We start from the raw sequence: 16,433 nt of genomic DNA on the forward strand, positions 1-16,433 counted from the left end.
AATTTTGGTAGAGCACCTTAAGACCCTTCCATCTATGAAGAGTATTTGATTCTACCATATCTGGGTCTTGAGAAGAAGATTTTTGAAATTTCAGTCAAATCAACCTTTTTTGGCCCCACCCATTAGCCCCTGGGGGTCAGTCAGGGCTCATAGGTGCATACTATCAAACTGCTACCTAATACTGATAATGCTAACCCAAATTGAATTACTTTCAATGGAAATTAAACAAATGTTACTCCAAAATGTGATTTCCCTATATAAACTATAGTAAAGTTTACCCCTCCCCCAGGGGGAAACGTGAAACCCCAGGGTCAAGAAATTCAAAATTTTGGTAAAGCACTTTAAGACCCTTCCATCTATGAAGAGTATTTGATTCTACCATATCTGGGTCTTGAGAAGAAGATCTTTGAAACTTTAGTCAATTTGACCCTTTTTGGCCCCGCCCCTCAGGCCCCTGGGAGCTTGGGACTAAACCGAAAATGTAAATTGTTAACGGACACACGACGGACGACGACAGACAAAAGGCGATCGCAATAGGTCACTTGAGACTTAAAATGGTTCATTGTAAGGAAATGTACATTGAATTTTAATAAGTTTCTTCAAGACTGTTCCAAAATTAAATATAGAGGGAGGAGGGCATTTAGGCATTTTCTGTGATCCCAAAACCCCACAATGGTTTTATTTCGATATGGACTGTAAGAGTAGCCCCAGACACTTTAAGGACGACAAGCAGTCATTGTCACTTAGGAAACAAACGAACATGTATGTATCACTGTTTAACTTACTTCAAGCTGTTCCCATCTAGATGGCTCTTTACATCTTGTAATGTGTCCTGTAAAGACTTGAATTCAAATGAGTTCAACTCTGTTTCCGAAAACGTCTGCAGAAAAAAATAAAAATGGTTTGAACATAGTGAAAATCTCTTTCAATTTTTACATCACTGTCAATTCAATGTGAAAATGGCAGTTCAGAGTGTTTCCTATTTTAAAAATTTTGAAATTCAATTAATCAAATTTATTGTGAAATTCTTTCAGAACCGATTTTTGCTTAACATTCATTTGAACATGACTAATGAACAGCTATAAACTGTGATTTCAAGGTGAGTTGTCACAATTTTGAAGTGAATCTGAAAACTGTACTAATATTGATTATTTTTGTTTTTACCAGGTATGCTGACCAGTAATACATGAAGTTGAAAATCATACTTCATAGCTATAGGCCAGTTCTTTATAATCAAGTACAAATGCATAGGAAAATCTTACTGTATTTGTATAGAAGTAAAACAACTAACTGCTAACCTCCATTAGCTTCAATAAAATGTTTTGTAACAAAAAATAATTTATTTGACGGCTGATTCCTTGTCGCTAATTTTACTCCAGGATAACACAATATTATTATGGATATGTGGAAAAACTATACCAGCTAACCAGAAATAAACACATGACCAGAATTTTACCAAATGAATAATTCAACAGGTCTTGTAATTAAGTTTAAAGTTTCCGGTATAATGAAGAAATGAGAAGAAGACATACCCGCACTTGTAACATAAGAGAGGTTAGGCCGGCGATTAGGTCCATGACTTTGGGATTCTTCTTCCGATTGTGGAACATGGTCTGTAATAGTGATGTAAATTTCATGTTTATGAAAATATGTCAACAATACATTTTAAAACAACAAAAATTTCTACAAAGTTAATCATAGACAATAATGGTAACAACTGTGGTATAATTTGTCATAAGAATAAAAGGATTTTTGTAAATCTGAGGTGCCAAAGACAAGCATATTAGTTAGGTTTCAAGTACTTCAGTTAATCCTTGCCAGTGTAAAGATTTTTGCTAAATCAGTCACCCGCTATGGCTACCATCAAAACCTATTAGTAAACAAGAGGCCCAATGGGCCTGCATCGCTCACCTGTTATTAANACACGCACTGATTTAATTGAGAAAATCCTGAAGCCACCCAAACAATGTTAATAAGATATTTACTTGACAATGAATATTGAAAAATCTGTTATTATAAGACCAGTGTATTTACCAGCTGGATGAAACTCTTTTAACTACAAACTACCAACGGACAATTCAGTATGTAAAGAGTTTACATTCTCTTACTATTATTATGTCCCGTTAGGCAACATTTATACTGATGTCCTTTTAGATATGTATTGATATTGGCTTAACAGAGTTATCTATCTTGTTCTGACTGTTATTATGTCCCGCTAGACAACATTTATACTGATGTCCTTTTAGATATGTATTGATATTGGCTTAACAGAGTTATCTATCTTGTACTAACTATTGATGACGTCACAATACAACCTATTGTTTATGACATCACAATTTCTGCCATTGTTAATAATGTCACTATACATATATATATATATGTAGAACAATAGTATGTGCCCTCAATTTTAGTACTTCAGGGGTAGAAATATCCTATAATTTGTTCTGAAGAAGCCCACTGTAGGGGCGAAAGCGGTCAACACTTCTACTAAACTACAAGAACTACTTGCTCCTTCGCCCGTTGTGATTGAATCTATTGTACCCATTTACTCAATCCCCTGCATACTTTCGGGTATCCAGACGAGGAGCAAAGGACCAAATTATTTCACCATTAAGTAAACCACGGTGTTGGCTCTACCCTAGCCTTGTTTCAAGATATAAACTGAAACAATGGCCTAGACAAATGTATTTGACGTCACCTGTCCAGTATCAGGTCTTTACCTTCCTATATATTACTTCAAGTAAGACTTCGACCAGATCTGTTTTACCAACCATCATACCTATATTTCCCTCAATTTGGTTTGTCTGTTTTTCACATCCTATTAACAGCTATAGTCATTTAAGGATGTGCCAGGTTTTGGTAGTGGTGGATAACTGGAGTACCTGGAGAAAAAAACACCAACCTACGACCAGTACCTAGCGACTGACCCATGTAGGCCTCGAACCTGTGACCCAGTTATTGTAGACAGTATTTCACTCAAACCAATTCATTACCTTGATCATCATTACTGCAAGTCAGCATAAAACCCCCATTATCAAAATAAGACCTGGACCTAGTGTCCTTATTATGACCTTGACATACCCCACTTATCCTTGAAACCATTTCCTCTGCCTCGTCATCACACTTGGTCCTGATCTCTGATGGCTGGTCGAGGGGAGTAAGGCCCTGCTCTGGGGCAATCTGCATGTAAAAGTACAGCCAGTATATAGCAGTGGTATTGCTTTACAATAGTCGGACACCAAACAATTTTATTAGCTTTAGTGTCTAGACATAGGCACCATATGAACAATGAAGTGATCAATACCATTAACTTAAGTATTTAGCTGTTTCATCTTTAACTGTTTTTTGTTTTCATCATAAGGAACTACAACACTTTTGACCTCATAACCAACTGTTTTCTGTGGTCTCATGACCTGTTCATTTGACAACAGACAGACTATAGCCAATAAATACTGCAACATGTATGTAATGCTATTAACCCTTTCACCCCTATGTAACTTTAGTAGACTCTGCCACACATTGATATGGATGAGTCCATTATGGTCTACAGTGGTGAAAAAGTAAAATAAATATGAACATAATATTTTTGAAAATATTTATTGTTAAACAAGTCATTGTAATGAATTTGTGTGGCGGGTTTTACCTCCTGACAGTACTGTTGTACCCCTATCAGACATTCGTTGAGCTCTCTGTTGAGGTCCTCCAGCTGTAGTACCGCATTGGCGTACTTCCTCTGGAACTCTGGAGAAATGGGTTCTAGGAAGGACTTCTGTCAACACAGAAATTAAAGTTAGTAGCTGGGAATTTATGTCCTCTTATCAGTCAAATATACAGTTTCATACAAATGAAAAATGAAATTAGAGTAGAGTATAGTAATGGTTTTGTTATTTAATGAAAAGCAATTTAAGCTTGTTGTAATAAACCTTCATTGGATTTGCAACCCGTAAACTCCAACTTGTTTGAGGTCCTTGTGTACTAAATACTTGTGTAAAATTTCATCTTACTAAGTAGAAGAAAAAGAAAACTATACAGTGGTAAGATTTACCATTTATAGTATAACAGTGACCTTGACATCACATGCACAACACTTAAAAGCAAACTCCTTTTCAATACACTGTACTTGTGTATTGATGTATGTACAGTGATGGAGGTATAGTGATTTCATTGAAGACTGATTATGCATATATAATGATAGCACTATAATTTATATTCACACCCTACATGGCATGACAAGGCACAAATATACTTGAAAGAAATAGCGAAAAAAAAGATAGTCTCAAATTTAAATAGACAGATCAATTATGTTTTATATTCTTACCATCTTTTCTGCCTCTGTGTTCATAGTTTTTAACTGTTTGATCCAGTCTTTCTTAATCATAAGGATCTTGGAAAGTTTCGTCTGTAATAAAATAAACAGAAATGATTGAAATATCCACCACCTACTAATTACAGGTTGTTGTATGACATACTTTATAGTACTACAAAGTACTGCTCAAATACTCCACAGTATTTGATACCTACCTGCCTTCCTGTTACCTGTTACATAATGACTGTTCCTGGCATTACAGAGTAATGTTTTCTTAAGTATCTCAGCAATTAAAACACATTTCTTTATTGCCTTATAAGTTCTCCCTCAGGCATTATTACAATTAGTCCTCACAAAAGGCAGATCATCAAATTGTAATTATGTTGCAACAAGGTAAACACACCAGGGGGCTAAGTGTGACAATACCTGTAGGATAATAACAGGTGTAGTCACTATCAGTGTAACAGGTGTGAAAAATCTAAAGATATTTTATTGGTAATTATACAACAGTTTTTATATGAAAGGAAAGACCATACAGAGTTGAAAATGTACGAAAGTATAGCAAAAGGCTAAGACAACAGACTACATCAGTCTTCATGTCTAGAGTAGTGGGGGGATGACACCAACAGGTAGGGACTGTGTCCAGAGGGTAAAAGGTAATTAAAACTATAACAGGAGCAGTAAGGTAACCTTGTTTTCATACTTCTCTTAAATCACAATTCAAAATTTGTAGGCAATGGAACATCAATAAATCTGTTTGTCCTGTCCAATACAACATGACGAGTTCTGGAATAGTCCTAAATCTACATTCCACCCCTCTCATATTGTAATATTTTGAACAGTCCTAAAATTACTTTTCATCCCTCTCATATTATAGAAGTTGGAATAGTCCCAAAATTACCTTCCACCCCTCCCATATTATAATATTTTGAACAGTCCTAAAATAGTCTTCCATCATATTATAGAAGTTAGAATAGTCTCAAAAGTACCTTCCACCCCTCCCATATTATGATATTTTCAACCGTCCTAAAATAACTTTCAATCCCTCTCATATTATAGAAGTTGTTCCTGAAACTGTTGCACCCCTGCAATATAATGAATTCTTGAACAGTCCTGAAACTACCTTTCATCTCTCTCATATTATTAATTCTACAAATATCCCTAAAACTGCCTATCAATTCTCTCATATGATCAATTCAGAAAAATCCTTTCAGAGTTAAGTTCTTCCCAAAGCACCACTTGATGAAGCCCAACAAGGTACACATCCATCTGTTGGAGAAGGATACTTACAACTTGTACCAGGAACTTGATGGGAAAGCCGCCATACGTTCCCCCTTCCAAGCTCATCAGCCGACCTTTGAATGGTGAACCACTTAACAATGGGTCATTGTCCTGTTAAATCAACAAATGAAATATTGTATTTTAGTAATTTGTGTATTAAAATGGGATTATAGTGATTGGACTTGTTTACCTGGAAATTTGTGTTTGGATATATTATAAACTTTATTTCTTTTACAGCACTTATGAAACAAGTTATTTTAACTATATATCAATCACTCTTGTTGACCCAGATATGAACTCAATTGGGTTTGGAACAGAAAGGTATTTGGTGGGAAAAAAATCCTTATCAAAAAATCAAATCAATTCCGAGTTTTTGTAATTTTTTCAACAGAATAATCAGATACAACTCAAGACCAACGGGTATACATATCTTTTGACAACATTCCGCTGTGAGACCAAACACTATTGTCCTATGTTTACAAATAAAGACATCTCTTAAGTGGGCAACAGAATAAAAAGGTAAAAGTGGGTGGAGAGTGACACAAATTAGCATCCCTTTTCTGCCAACATATATCAATGTATTTTTTTCTAGTTTTCTTAAGAATTCCTTTATTTATTTCCCTCAATTTATCGCCAAACCCTTTTAAAAATGCCAAAAGTTCTCTGGACAAATATGAGGTTTTACTGTATATCGATCTATCTATTTTTGAAATAGCCCAAAGTTCAACTACTAGCAGTTTCCTGTTTCTTTTTTTCAGATCTTGTACAATGCCACATTTCCAAAAATAATTTGAAACTGTAAAGAAAAAGGTTAACCATGGCCATGGCCAGTACCCCCTGCTCTGCTAAATATAAGGTCAAAATGGAAAAGGTTCTTGTTACGTATAGTCAGTGATGAACATTGATGTAAAAATTCATAAAAGTCTGTTAACCATTTTACCACTATAGACCATAATGGATTCATCCAGATCAATGCATGGTAGAGTCTACTAAAGTTATAGAGGGGTGAAAGGGTCAATAATGTAATCAGCTGTTATGATTCTTACTTATAAGGATATAGGACTGGGGGTACTTACAAGGTGAGGATTTGGAGATCCTAGACTAGGGATAAATCTGGGTGGTGAGAAGATGGCCTGTCTCGGGCGATGTTTCTGCTGGAAAGCTGTCAGAGGGATTGTCTCAATTTCGTCATTGCTCTGTAAGGAAAGACAAAATGGATAATTAAACCGATATATAAACTTCTTTTTTTGTGTGTGTGTTTTATGTCCTTTTAACAGCTATTGTCATTTAAGGATGTGCCAGGTTTTGGAGGTGGAGGAAAGCTGGAGTTCCCGTAGAAAAGGCCACCGACCCAGTACCTGGCAACTGCTCCACATAGGTCTCGAACCCGCGACCCAGTGGTGGAGGGCTAGCTGTGACAGAATGTCAGATGCCTTGACCACTTAGCCAGTGCGGCCCGATATATAAACAAGCATTCACACCAAACATATCAGTATAATTAAGTATTGGTTATTCTCCCAATTATTGAATTTTTACAGGTTATATCATGGAAGCTAAAAGAAGACGACAGCACATAAACTGATTTGATGATTTCAAACAGTGTAATGTTTTGGGCAGTATTTGTAATTCTAACTACTGATTGGTTGAAATTGCTCGGCAATGAAAATACACCACAATATTGCATTTGCGAAAAAATTCTGTTGTTTTTATAAGACATGAACAAGGTGTATTTTTTGCGATGTCTACCATATAAACCCAACAATTATCCTAGTTATTCCTAAATCAACAGGAGTTACTCCAGCTCACTTGGTTCGAGTCACAGTACAATTATCATGCCGTAAACAAATACCCAGAGCATAGTTACAGCTTTTAACAGTGGTACGGGATCATTCATATTGTAAAATTATAACTGACATCGAAATCTCAATATAATCTTCTGTATTTGAACAGCAGTTCACCTCAACATCAAAATCTGTATATTCAATATTAAAAAAAAAAGTAGATGACAAATACAAAACAAATTTATTTTTTCTCATGAATTATTTTGTGAATTCCATAAGTCATTATCAAATCAACGGCACTTATCCATAAATATAAAATAATCTCATTTATTTAAACAACAAAACAATTTTTTGATGAAATAATTGAAAAATCTTCTTACTAGCACTTCGTAGTCTGGTATTGAATGGATGCCGAGACCAGGTCTGTCGAACGTCACACGGTAGCTGTTGTTTACTGTATCTAGGGCATCTACCGTACCAGTGAACAAACCATCTTGGGGCTTCCTTAAGCGTGCTGAAAATAGCAAATATTCACATGTTTTTTAACTTGTATTTAGATGGAATTTCGAGAACTTAATTTTGACAAGAACTTGGAGCTACAGGCTTAACAATAAAATCACTTGCAATGTACAGTATGTATCAAATGTTAACTCATTCACCCCTGAAGACACATTTGAACTTTTCCAATTTAAAAGGTTGGAATAGTTCATTATGGAATTTCAGGGGTGAATGAGTTAACATAGCATCTATCTTATATAACATTAATACAGGGATTATATATTCAGCAGTTATCATGATTTAGCCTTTTCAAATTTGCATGAAAATCACCACAATGTTGTTACCACTACATTAAGTACATCTAAGTACCAGAGGTAGGTCCAACCATCTTGATTTTAAGAAATTTGTATGTAGATGTTACAGAACATGGAGTAGGTCTGTCTAGGTTTCAGCCATGTACCTGTACTGACATGTGACACATGTTACACTTACAAAGGAAAATGGGGAGTCTCATCAAATTAAATCCAGTTCACATGTTTCGGCCCATTGGGTGGGCCTTCATCAGAACAACATACAATTTTCATAAGATACCCTAAGTACAAAAAGTCCTGCCTAGCGACAAACAACAACAAACTGTATATATAGAGAGATGTCTACAATAGTAAAATAGAATAATGACATCAAAGAATAGTGGCAAAGTCTGTGAAAAGATGGCGTAAGATTTCACAGTATTTTTCATAATCAAGTCAAGAGTATAAAGGGCAGTATTTCAACCAGAATGTAATCCATATCTAAAAAGGAAACAATATGGATCATAATGAACACCATTTTGGATGATGAGCTGATGTTAATCATCTATCAGATATATGGCTTCAGCTTTATCAGATAATATATTATATTACAATAGACAATAGATCTCCCCACACCCACCGGTTACTTTGGTTCCTATGACAAGATGTGTGGGTATCTCATCGGGAAGATCCTTAAAGCTGTTCAATTCTGATAGCTTGCGCTGTTGAAGGAGTCTGATTTTGTTTCTCCTCTGCTCCAGTGCTGCCCTCTCTTCTGCAAAGAATGCCGGGGAACACCTGGCAGATAAACGAACAGTGGATAAAATTCTCTGGAGCCAACTCTATTACGACTAATGTTTCATCTGGTAAAAGGATTCACCAAAATAAAACGGACACATGTGGATTTAAAAACATTCACCAACACTTATATAAATCAAACACAAAGAACTGCATTGAGATACAAGAGAAAGTGAGCATGGCCCAAAGAACCCAACACTGGATCTAGCTGTGTGCCTTTAATTTTGCTATGTCATATTCCAGGGGTGCAGAGAGCGAAGGTGAGCGTAACTCCTGGGGTATCGTGGATGCCATGACCTTTGCTATCTCTTTCATATTTAAACCTTTGTAATGAATGCTGAAGGTCAACATATCATCAAAATGTGTGCAGAAATGCTATTGAGTCCTTGTGAGGACAAGGAGTGTGATGGTAAAAATGATCTATTTTTAGTATCAGCGACCTTCTTAGTTCATATACGACTGATCACACCCATATTAAAATTTGTTCAATGTATGTCAAAGGTCAACATACCTTTCAAAATTTTATCAAAGTCTGTCTGTGACAAGAAATATGGCTGCCTCAGTGACGACAATTAGAGTGATGGTGAAATGCTATTTTTAATAACAATGACATTTTATGTATGTGTGTCCAGGGCACAGAAACATGTGGAGTTTCAATAATCTGTTCAGAAATGTAGCTGCTAGTGTGATGACAAGGAGCGTAAAGGAAAGACACACAGACAGACAGGATGGAATTGTAATACCCCCCCCCCCCCACACACACACACTTCATGCAGCTGTTGGTATAATAATTTCACCTGCACAAATAATTATCTTCCAGATTTTTTTGAACATGTAAAGATTTTTTTACAGAAAAGTTTACATATAATTTTTATAACTTCATGCAGGACAAATGAGGAGTACAAACATTATAATTTCTTTTACAGCAGTTTTGATTCTATTCACATGTTTACTATCTAGATGAAACTCAAACTGATCTATAATAAACACCTTCTTGGCTTGCCCATCAATCTGCGAATCTTGTTCCACTCCACACGACGAATTTTCTTTGCTTTCAGCTGTGGGAAAGTTTCTTTGACACAAATGCAGAAGTCATTCTCACCCAGAAATAAAGGTCTGAAAAACAAAAATACACACAAATGCCATTTAAGCTGCCATGTCTGAATTTTATAGCAAGATGCAGACATACAACAAGCCATTCGGATTGATATGTCTCGCCTGTGCCCCGCTTTGACCATCAATGCACATATCAGAGAAACTAACTTAAATGCAAAAACTTAATGTTGATGGAGATGCTGACAAAGTCAATGAACCATAAAAGGTAGGCCGCATCCAGCACTTGATCCATGGGTTGAGATGTACTAACTAAGATGCATCTATGGCAACTGCCCCACGTAGGTCTCGAACCTGGGACGCAGTGGTGGAGGGCTAGTGGTAGCAGAATGTCAGACAGCTAATTAACCACTTGGCCACCGCAGCCCCCCTCTTGAGTGAGTAATTACACTGCTAAGCAAATTACCAGTTTATAATCTCCTATATTTACAAGAGCAGCAACCTTGTTAAGCCAAGGAAACACCATTTTTAAAGAAATGAGAGGGAGACAGGCAGGTTTCAGTTTTATTATAAATGATTCAATAAGAACTCTCATATAGGGTGGTTGGGTGGCACAGTGGATAGCGCACTTGCCTTTCACCAAGGCGGACAGAGTTTGATCCCCCAATCGGACGTGAAAAGGTAGGTGATCACCCGCCCGACCAAGTGGGTTTTCTCCGGGTACTCCGGTTTCCTCCCACACTAAGAACCCCCCCCCTGCGCTAAAATCCGAGCCAACAAGAGTGATTAATAAAAGTTGAAATAATGTGTTTCATAACTGTTGTAAAACAAATAAAGTTTATATTATACTTACATATCCAGGTTGGAGTAGAACCACTCGTAACACACCCATTTGTGAGCCTTTGGAAGCTTGAGGAGATTTCTGAGGCGCACTCCGATGGATTGGGCAGACTTCTTATCTGAGGTACTGAGGAGAATCTTTGTCTGAACGCAAATAAAAATGAATTTGTAACATAAACAAGATATTACCTGAAACAACAACAATAATGCAGATACCTTTTGTTTCCCCCCCCCCCATTTAGCTCACATTATATAATCAATAGTCAAGAAATTTTATTTACTGATGCATATTACAAACAAAATAACATTTGCACTGTAGTGCTATTCTTGCGACAAACATAGGCATACACTTATTAAGTAATTTAACAACAAAATCACAGAATACTAAAAAGGAAGAGTGACACAATTTTACACATTACATATAGCATATCACATATAAAGTAGAAATAATATCACAAAACAGGGTTCGAATTTAAGCTCGCATACTCGCGAAAAGCGAGTGCAAATTGCAAAATGCGAGTAGAGATTTCAGACACCAGCATTTTTTTTTGACAACTAGCGGTCATTTAAGCGCATTCTTGTCATTCGCCGAACGAATGATTCAGCTTTTGTCATTAACAGAAGTTTACAATCAATACATGTCCCATGTGCATGTCCGTTAGGAAGTACCTGCACAAATAATGATGACGTTTACCACGCATGCATGATGTTTTTCGGTAATCTATTTTTAGTTATTATTTATAGCGCAAAATTTTTGATGCGAATCAAAGTTGCTGATGTTGCCCTTAGAGAGTATGACCCAAAACCTGCTGTGACAAGATGGTGGTTGTCGGGACAAAGACAGAAAAGACCCAAATACTCTACCATATGGAGCAAGAAACTAAGATGCAGTTTCTATGCTATATCTTAGAATAGCCTGAGCAGGCCAGCATCCTTTCACAGCAAGGTTTGCGTCATGTATACATCCCAATGACCATAATTTAAAATGTCAGTTAATACTGTGTTGTTTTAGAATTTAATTCTAAGTTAACATGTCTAATAAAGTTGGAAAAATGCAAATTGCAAGTTTTTTTCTTTCATTTAGCAAGTAAGAAAAAATACTGCTTGCGAAAAAATGCAAGTAGAAAATCTGGTTAAATTTGAACCCTGCAAAAGATAAATTCCTGAGGTGAACATCACTATGAGTTGGTGCAAATTGCACAAGAGCATAGTTGGCCATCCCAGGTGCGGAGCAGTCTGCGAAAAGTTTGGTAGTCCTCTGTCTTTCTGTACTCCATTGGCAGACTGTTCCACACCCGGGCCGCCTCAAATCTAAATGATCTCTTGCCATACATTGTGGTTTTCACCCGTGGAATCGTCAGAGTGTCCTCTCTTCTAAAATTATATAAAACATTTCTTTGTTCAATAAGATCACGTTAAAATTATGATGAAATGCCATTTATAATCTTGAAAGTTTCTATGGCCATATAATAGAATGAAGAAATTTGTAGTGACCATTTTTCGATACCACATCCTATTCTTCACTAAATTTTTGTCTTTCTGAGACTATGAAAAATCACTGACTCCAGATGATAATCTGACCAAATTATATAAATGATATTTGTCAGTTGCCTGTTGCATACTGACAGAACTCCAACAAGGAAAATCCTGGAATCTGAGAGCAGTGGGCCAATTTAATCAATTTTGAGTCAATATCAAAATTAAGAGGGGCCATTCTATGCAAACATGTATGCAAAGCATTCATGACCATGATTCTGCCACATGAGGGATTCAGTGATGTTATTAACTCATTCACCCCTGAAATTTTATTATGAACTATTCCAAACATTGAATTAGAAGAGTGCAAATGTGTCTTCAGGGGTGAATGAGTTAAACAGACACCTTAACATTTTCTATATATATATATATATATATTTCACTTTTTTTACTCAAATATAAAGAGTTTTTGCTAGAGAAAAACTCTTCACAAAAACATACCACAATGATGTCATACTGCTTTGTTGTCGAATTTGATTTCAACACTGGACATCATTCTTGATGATTGCAAGACTTTTACATGATATAGTTTACTTAATTTTGTGGAAGCAAATACTCAAATTAGCCAATGCCACAATTGCAACTAATCTGAACAGACATGAGCAATCTATCTTTCTTTTCCCAAAATGTATTGATCGCTGTAACTGTCTCACAAAAGGTAACTTTAACAAATGAATTGTGACTACATGTTGCATATATACATGCTCATTTGGGATTTACCAACCATTTTTGCAGTTGCATTCATGCAGAGAATGTCATTTTGTCTATCATGAGTTTACTTTTATGGTCAGTAAAAATGTATTTTACAAATTTCCACCATACATTTGTATCACAGCTAATCTTACTTTTTTGATTATTTTCTTTTTATATTAATGATTATATTTATTGTTACTGCCAATATGCAAATATGTTGTACATGAATTGTACAAACAATTATTTTCCTGAAACATTCCTGTTCCAAAGTGCCAACAACTCTTTAAAATACAGCACAAGTCTAAATATGTATAGGTGGTTAATAGTTCAGTTTCTCACATTTCTGACTCTCAGAGTGGTAGCTGCCCTGCTTGTCCGGCGCGGGGACTTGGAGGGCGAGTATGATGTATCTTCGTCGTCGTTGTAAAACTTCTGGTTCTTTTTTCTTATTCTCGGTGGCTAAAACAACAGGGAAAAAAATCCACATAACAAGCGTTGCCATGTATACATATTATTGTCCTGATTACAAAATACATTTTTTATGAATCAAGTTTTATCCATGGTTAACATGCCATTCAAATTGGATATACATGCAGGTACAAAATAAAATGCTACATATGCATATATGAATTAAGTAAAAGGTATGAAAATATAGCTACACTAATTTGGTATTTTGGATTGTATTCTTAGGGATTTTTTTTAACCACTAATTTCTCTCTGGCTACTTTGTTTATTTTCTACAGCTACGCATAAATATCATCAGTTAATTTCCTATTGACTTCAGGAACATATTCCGTCTTTGTGTATTGCAGAGTTATCTTCTCTTTGGAGCAGGGATTGATTGTTACGTCATTGGTCTGTGTGAGAAAATTACGTCTTTTTCTCAAAAATTGATGACGTTATTCTCACAAACAAGTGACGTAACAATCAATACCTGCTCCCAAGAGAAGATAACTCTGCAATACACAAAGACGGAATATGGACACCATGATAAACTTACGTCAATGGACAATTTACACCGTCCACTATTTTTTTTTAAGGTGAAACTGAATCAAGTCATGAGTTACACATTTACAGCAGTTTGGTATTAAGTATTTCCGGTACAGTTATCGACAAAACCATTTTCTAAAAAAATCTTTTTTACTTTGGTCCAAAATGACCTCAGCTAACACATAATGTCTGTACTTACATTTCTGCTACGAGGCGGTGATCTGTATGTTGTTCCCTTCCCTGCAATAGGGTTAATTATGTTTTAGTATGAACAGAAATTTGTAAGAATATTGATCAAGAATTATGTATCATAATAAACTTCCTTCAGTGGTGATTTTGAAGAGATAACTAATTGTTGAAATCAAATGAGTCGTACACAAACATACTTGCCAACTCTCCCTATTTTGGAGGGAGACTCTCTATTTTGGACCCTAGAACTGAGCATTTTCAACCGGTGAATTTGCTAAACTAGTCCTACTTTCTAAGATTGGATGATTTCATCTGAAAGAACAACTCAAAAGATGCCATTCAACAATGTTATTTTATCCCTTGTGTGTAGATACACACATTTCATTTATGCTTTTAAATCTTATTATGCGTAATCTCCCCAATGAAAATTTCAAAAAGTTGGCAAGTATACTGCACAAATTGTGTAGATTCCATGAAAATGGAGTTTACTCAAGCCCTATAACTTGGAGATTGTTGGTTTACTTGGACAAATCAGTTTGTCTATTTTTCAATGCAATATGTTTCAGTTGTAAAGCATGACAAACCAGTACCTGTAAATGTTAATGCAGGCCTTGAAAGGCTTTGTCAAGCTCACCAGAAGCGTCATAAGATCAATAAATCTGTCCATATTTCATAAAACTAACAACACTTGTCCAATCAGCCAACTGCTTGAAACATTGATCAACAAGAGCGGCCTTGGTCATTAACTGATCAGAGCCCAGACTTTGTGGCAAGACTAACAATCAAACAAGGTTCGAATTCCCTGTAAGGCCAATGTAAGCAAAACTTATCAGTTATGATTTTGGATTCATGTAAACTGATGATGTATTCTGATAATTACCTTCTTTTAGGCTGACCAAAGCCTCAGCTGATGAACCAACTAAAACAAAAGCACACATGTATAGTTTTAAGAATCACAGTTCCAAAAGCTAAACAATTGAAACGATATGGTCCACATTAGAATAGTGCACAAAACGAGGGTAATATTTAGTTGACCTTCCAGTGGAGAAAGTAAAACACGAGTAATAAATTAATTTTCATTGAATGTGCGCGTGGGATTCTATAAATAAAAACAACCCAATGTTTATGTTTTGCTTAAAAGGAATATATTCAGGCTATTTGGCGACCACAAATACTAAAACGGAAAAACAATGAAATCGATCTTGGCCCAAACCCAAATGAAAACAAACATCCCCCCGACCCTCCCACTTCCAACATAGTTTTTCCTTTCTAGCAGCGATTTAAACACAGTTCACGAAGAAGTATGGCTATGTAATAAAATATAACACTAAAAACAAAATGTAACCGTTAGGTATAATGCCATATATGAATTATTAAAGCATGCAAGCAGTGCAGATGTTGAGAAGCGTAGGTACTTTCAAGTGTGTCGTCCGCCATGTTCGTCGCGCCTCTATTTCAAACACCGGAACGTCATGAACGAAGAGAGACAACTCGCTTTTGTTTTGCAGAATTAAAGATACTTGCACGTGATATTATGAATAGTCGCTATAGCCTATACAATAGCCACTCCGATAAAAATTATGCTTTCTAAAAATCACGGATGTAGATTGAATATCCATTTAAGTCTGTGGTCAGTTTTATTTTGTTCATATTATACATAGATAATTTTGGAATTACAGACGTTTCGCCCCAAAACCGTTTCGCCCAACACATTGCTCACGTCCCAAGTATGACAACCATATCGCCCCATAATTCTTTATCGCCCCAACCGCTACGAACCTATATTGAACATTATCTGATCTTGTAAAAGTGGTGGTAATTATTGCCAGTTCACTTAAATATTATAACACTTGATGTTTAGTATGGTATTGGAATGGTAGATCCAGTCTTATTACCAAAATGAGGGGTTGAATTTCCTCGGGTGATTTCTCCAGAACTTGTTTAGTCTTTCCTTGAAGCAGTTTAGGCTCGGTGATGAGACCACTTCCTCAGGCAACGAGTTCCATGGTTTAATAATGCGGTTGCTAAAGAATTTTCCTGTGATCATTTTTTTGTGGGGCCTTTTAAACAGCTTCTTGGAGTGCTCCCTTGTAGATTTGTATTCACAGTGTTGGAATAGTTTATCCTTGTCAAGTTTGTCGATGTTATTAAGGATTCTGTACACTTTGACCATGTCTG

General features: G+C 36.0%; 1 protein-coding gene across 2 annotated transcripts in view; it reads right to left on the reverse strand.

Annotated features, from left to right (window-relative positions):
* LOC110446970 (protein lin-9 homolog) overlaps nucleotides 1-15,734 on the reverse strand; it is an 18,883-nt gene extending 3,149 nt beyond the window's left edge. Inside the window, exons 1-16 of one of the 2 annotated variants that reach the window (XM_021492322.1) lie at nucleotides 15,671-15,734; nucleotides 15,136-15,174; nucleotides 14,266-14,306; nucleotides 13,416-13,535; nucleotides 12,180-12,221; nucleotides 10,861-10,991; nucleotides 9,945-10,070; nucleotides 8,797-8,954; nucleotides 7,749-7,882; nucleotides 6,664-6,783; nucleotides 5,597-5,698; nucleotides 4,319-4,399; nucleotides 3,644-3,769; nucleotides 3,082-3,180; nucleotides 1,533-1,613; nucleotides 786-880 (exon numbers count right to left, since the gene is read on the reverse strand). In XM_021492322.1, coding sequence (XP_021347997.1) covers nucleotides 786-880; nucleotides 1,533-1,613; nucleotides 3,082-3,180; nucleotides 3,644-3,769; nucleotides 4,319-4,399; nucleotides 5,597-5,698; nucleotides 6,664-6,783; nucleotides 7,749-7,882; nucleotides 8,797-8,954; nucleotides 9,945-10,070; nucleotides 10,861-10,991; nucleotides 12,180-12,221; nucleotides 13,416-13,535; nucleotides 14,266-14,306; nucleotides 15,136-15,174; nucleotides 15,671-15,692 — 1,517 coding nt within the window. In that variant the 5' untranslated portion in view covers nucleotides 15,693-15,734. The remainder of the gene's footprint in view (nucleotides 1-785; nucleotides 881-1,532; nucleotides 1,614-3,081; nucleotides 3,181-3,643; nucleotides 3,770-4,318; nucleotides 4,400-5,596; nucleotides 5,699-6,663; nucleotides 6,784-7,748; nucleotides 7,883-8,796; nucleotides 8,955-9,944; nucleotides 10,071-10,860; nucleotides 10,992-12,179; nucleotides 12,222-13,415; nucleotides 13,536-14,265; nucleotides 14,307-15,135; nucleotides 15,175-15,670) is intronic. The other variant, XM_021492323.1, reaches the window with a different exon arrangement.
* Between the last annotated feature and the right edge of the window lie 699 nt (nucleotides 15,735-16,433).

The sequence above is a fragment of the Mizuhopecten yessoensis genome, unplaced genomic scaffold (genome assembly GCF_002113885.1).
Source record: "Mizuhopecten yessoensis strain PY_sf001 unplaced genomic scaffold, ASM211388v2 scaffold3091, whole genome shotgun sequence".
NCBI lineage: Eukaryota > Metazoa > Mollusca > Bivalvia > Pectinida > Pectinidae > Mizuhopecten > Mizuhopecten yessoensis.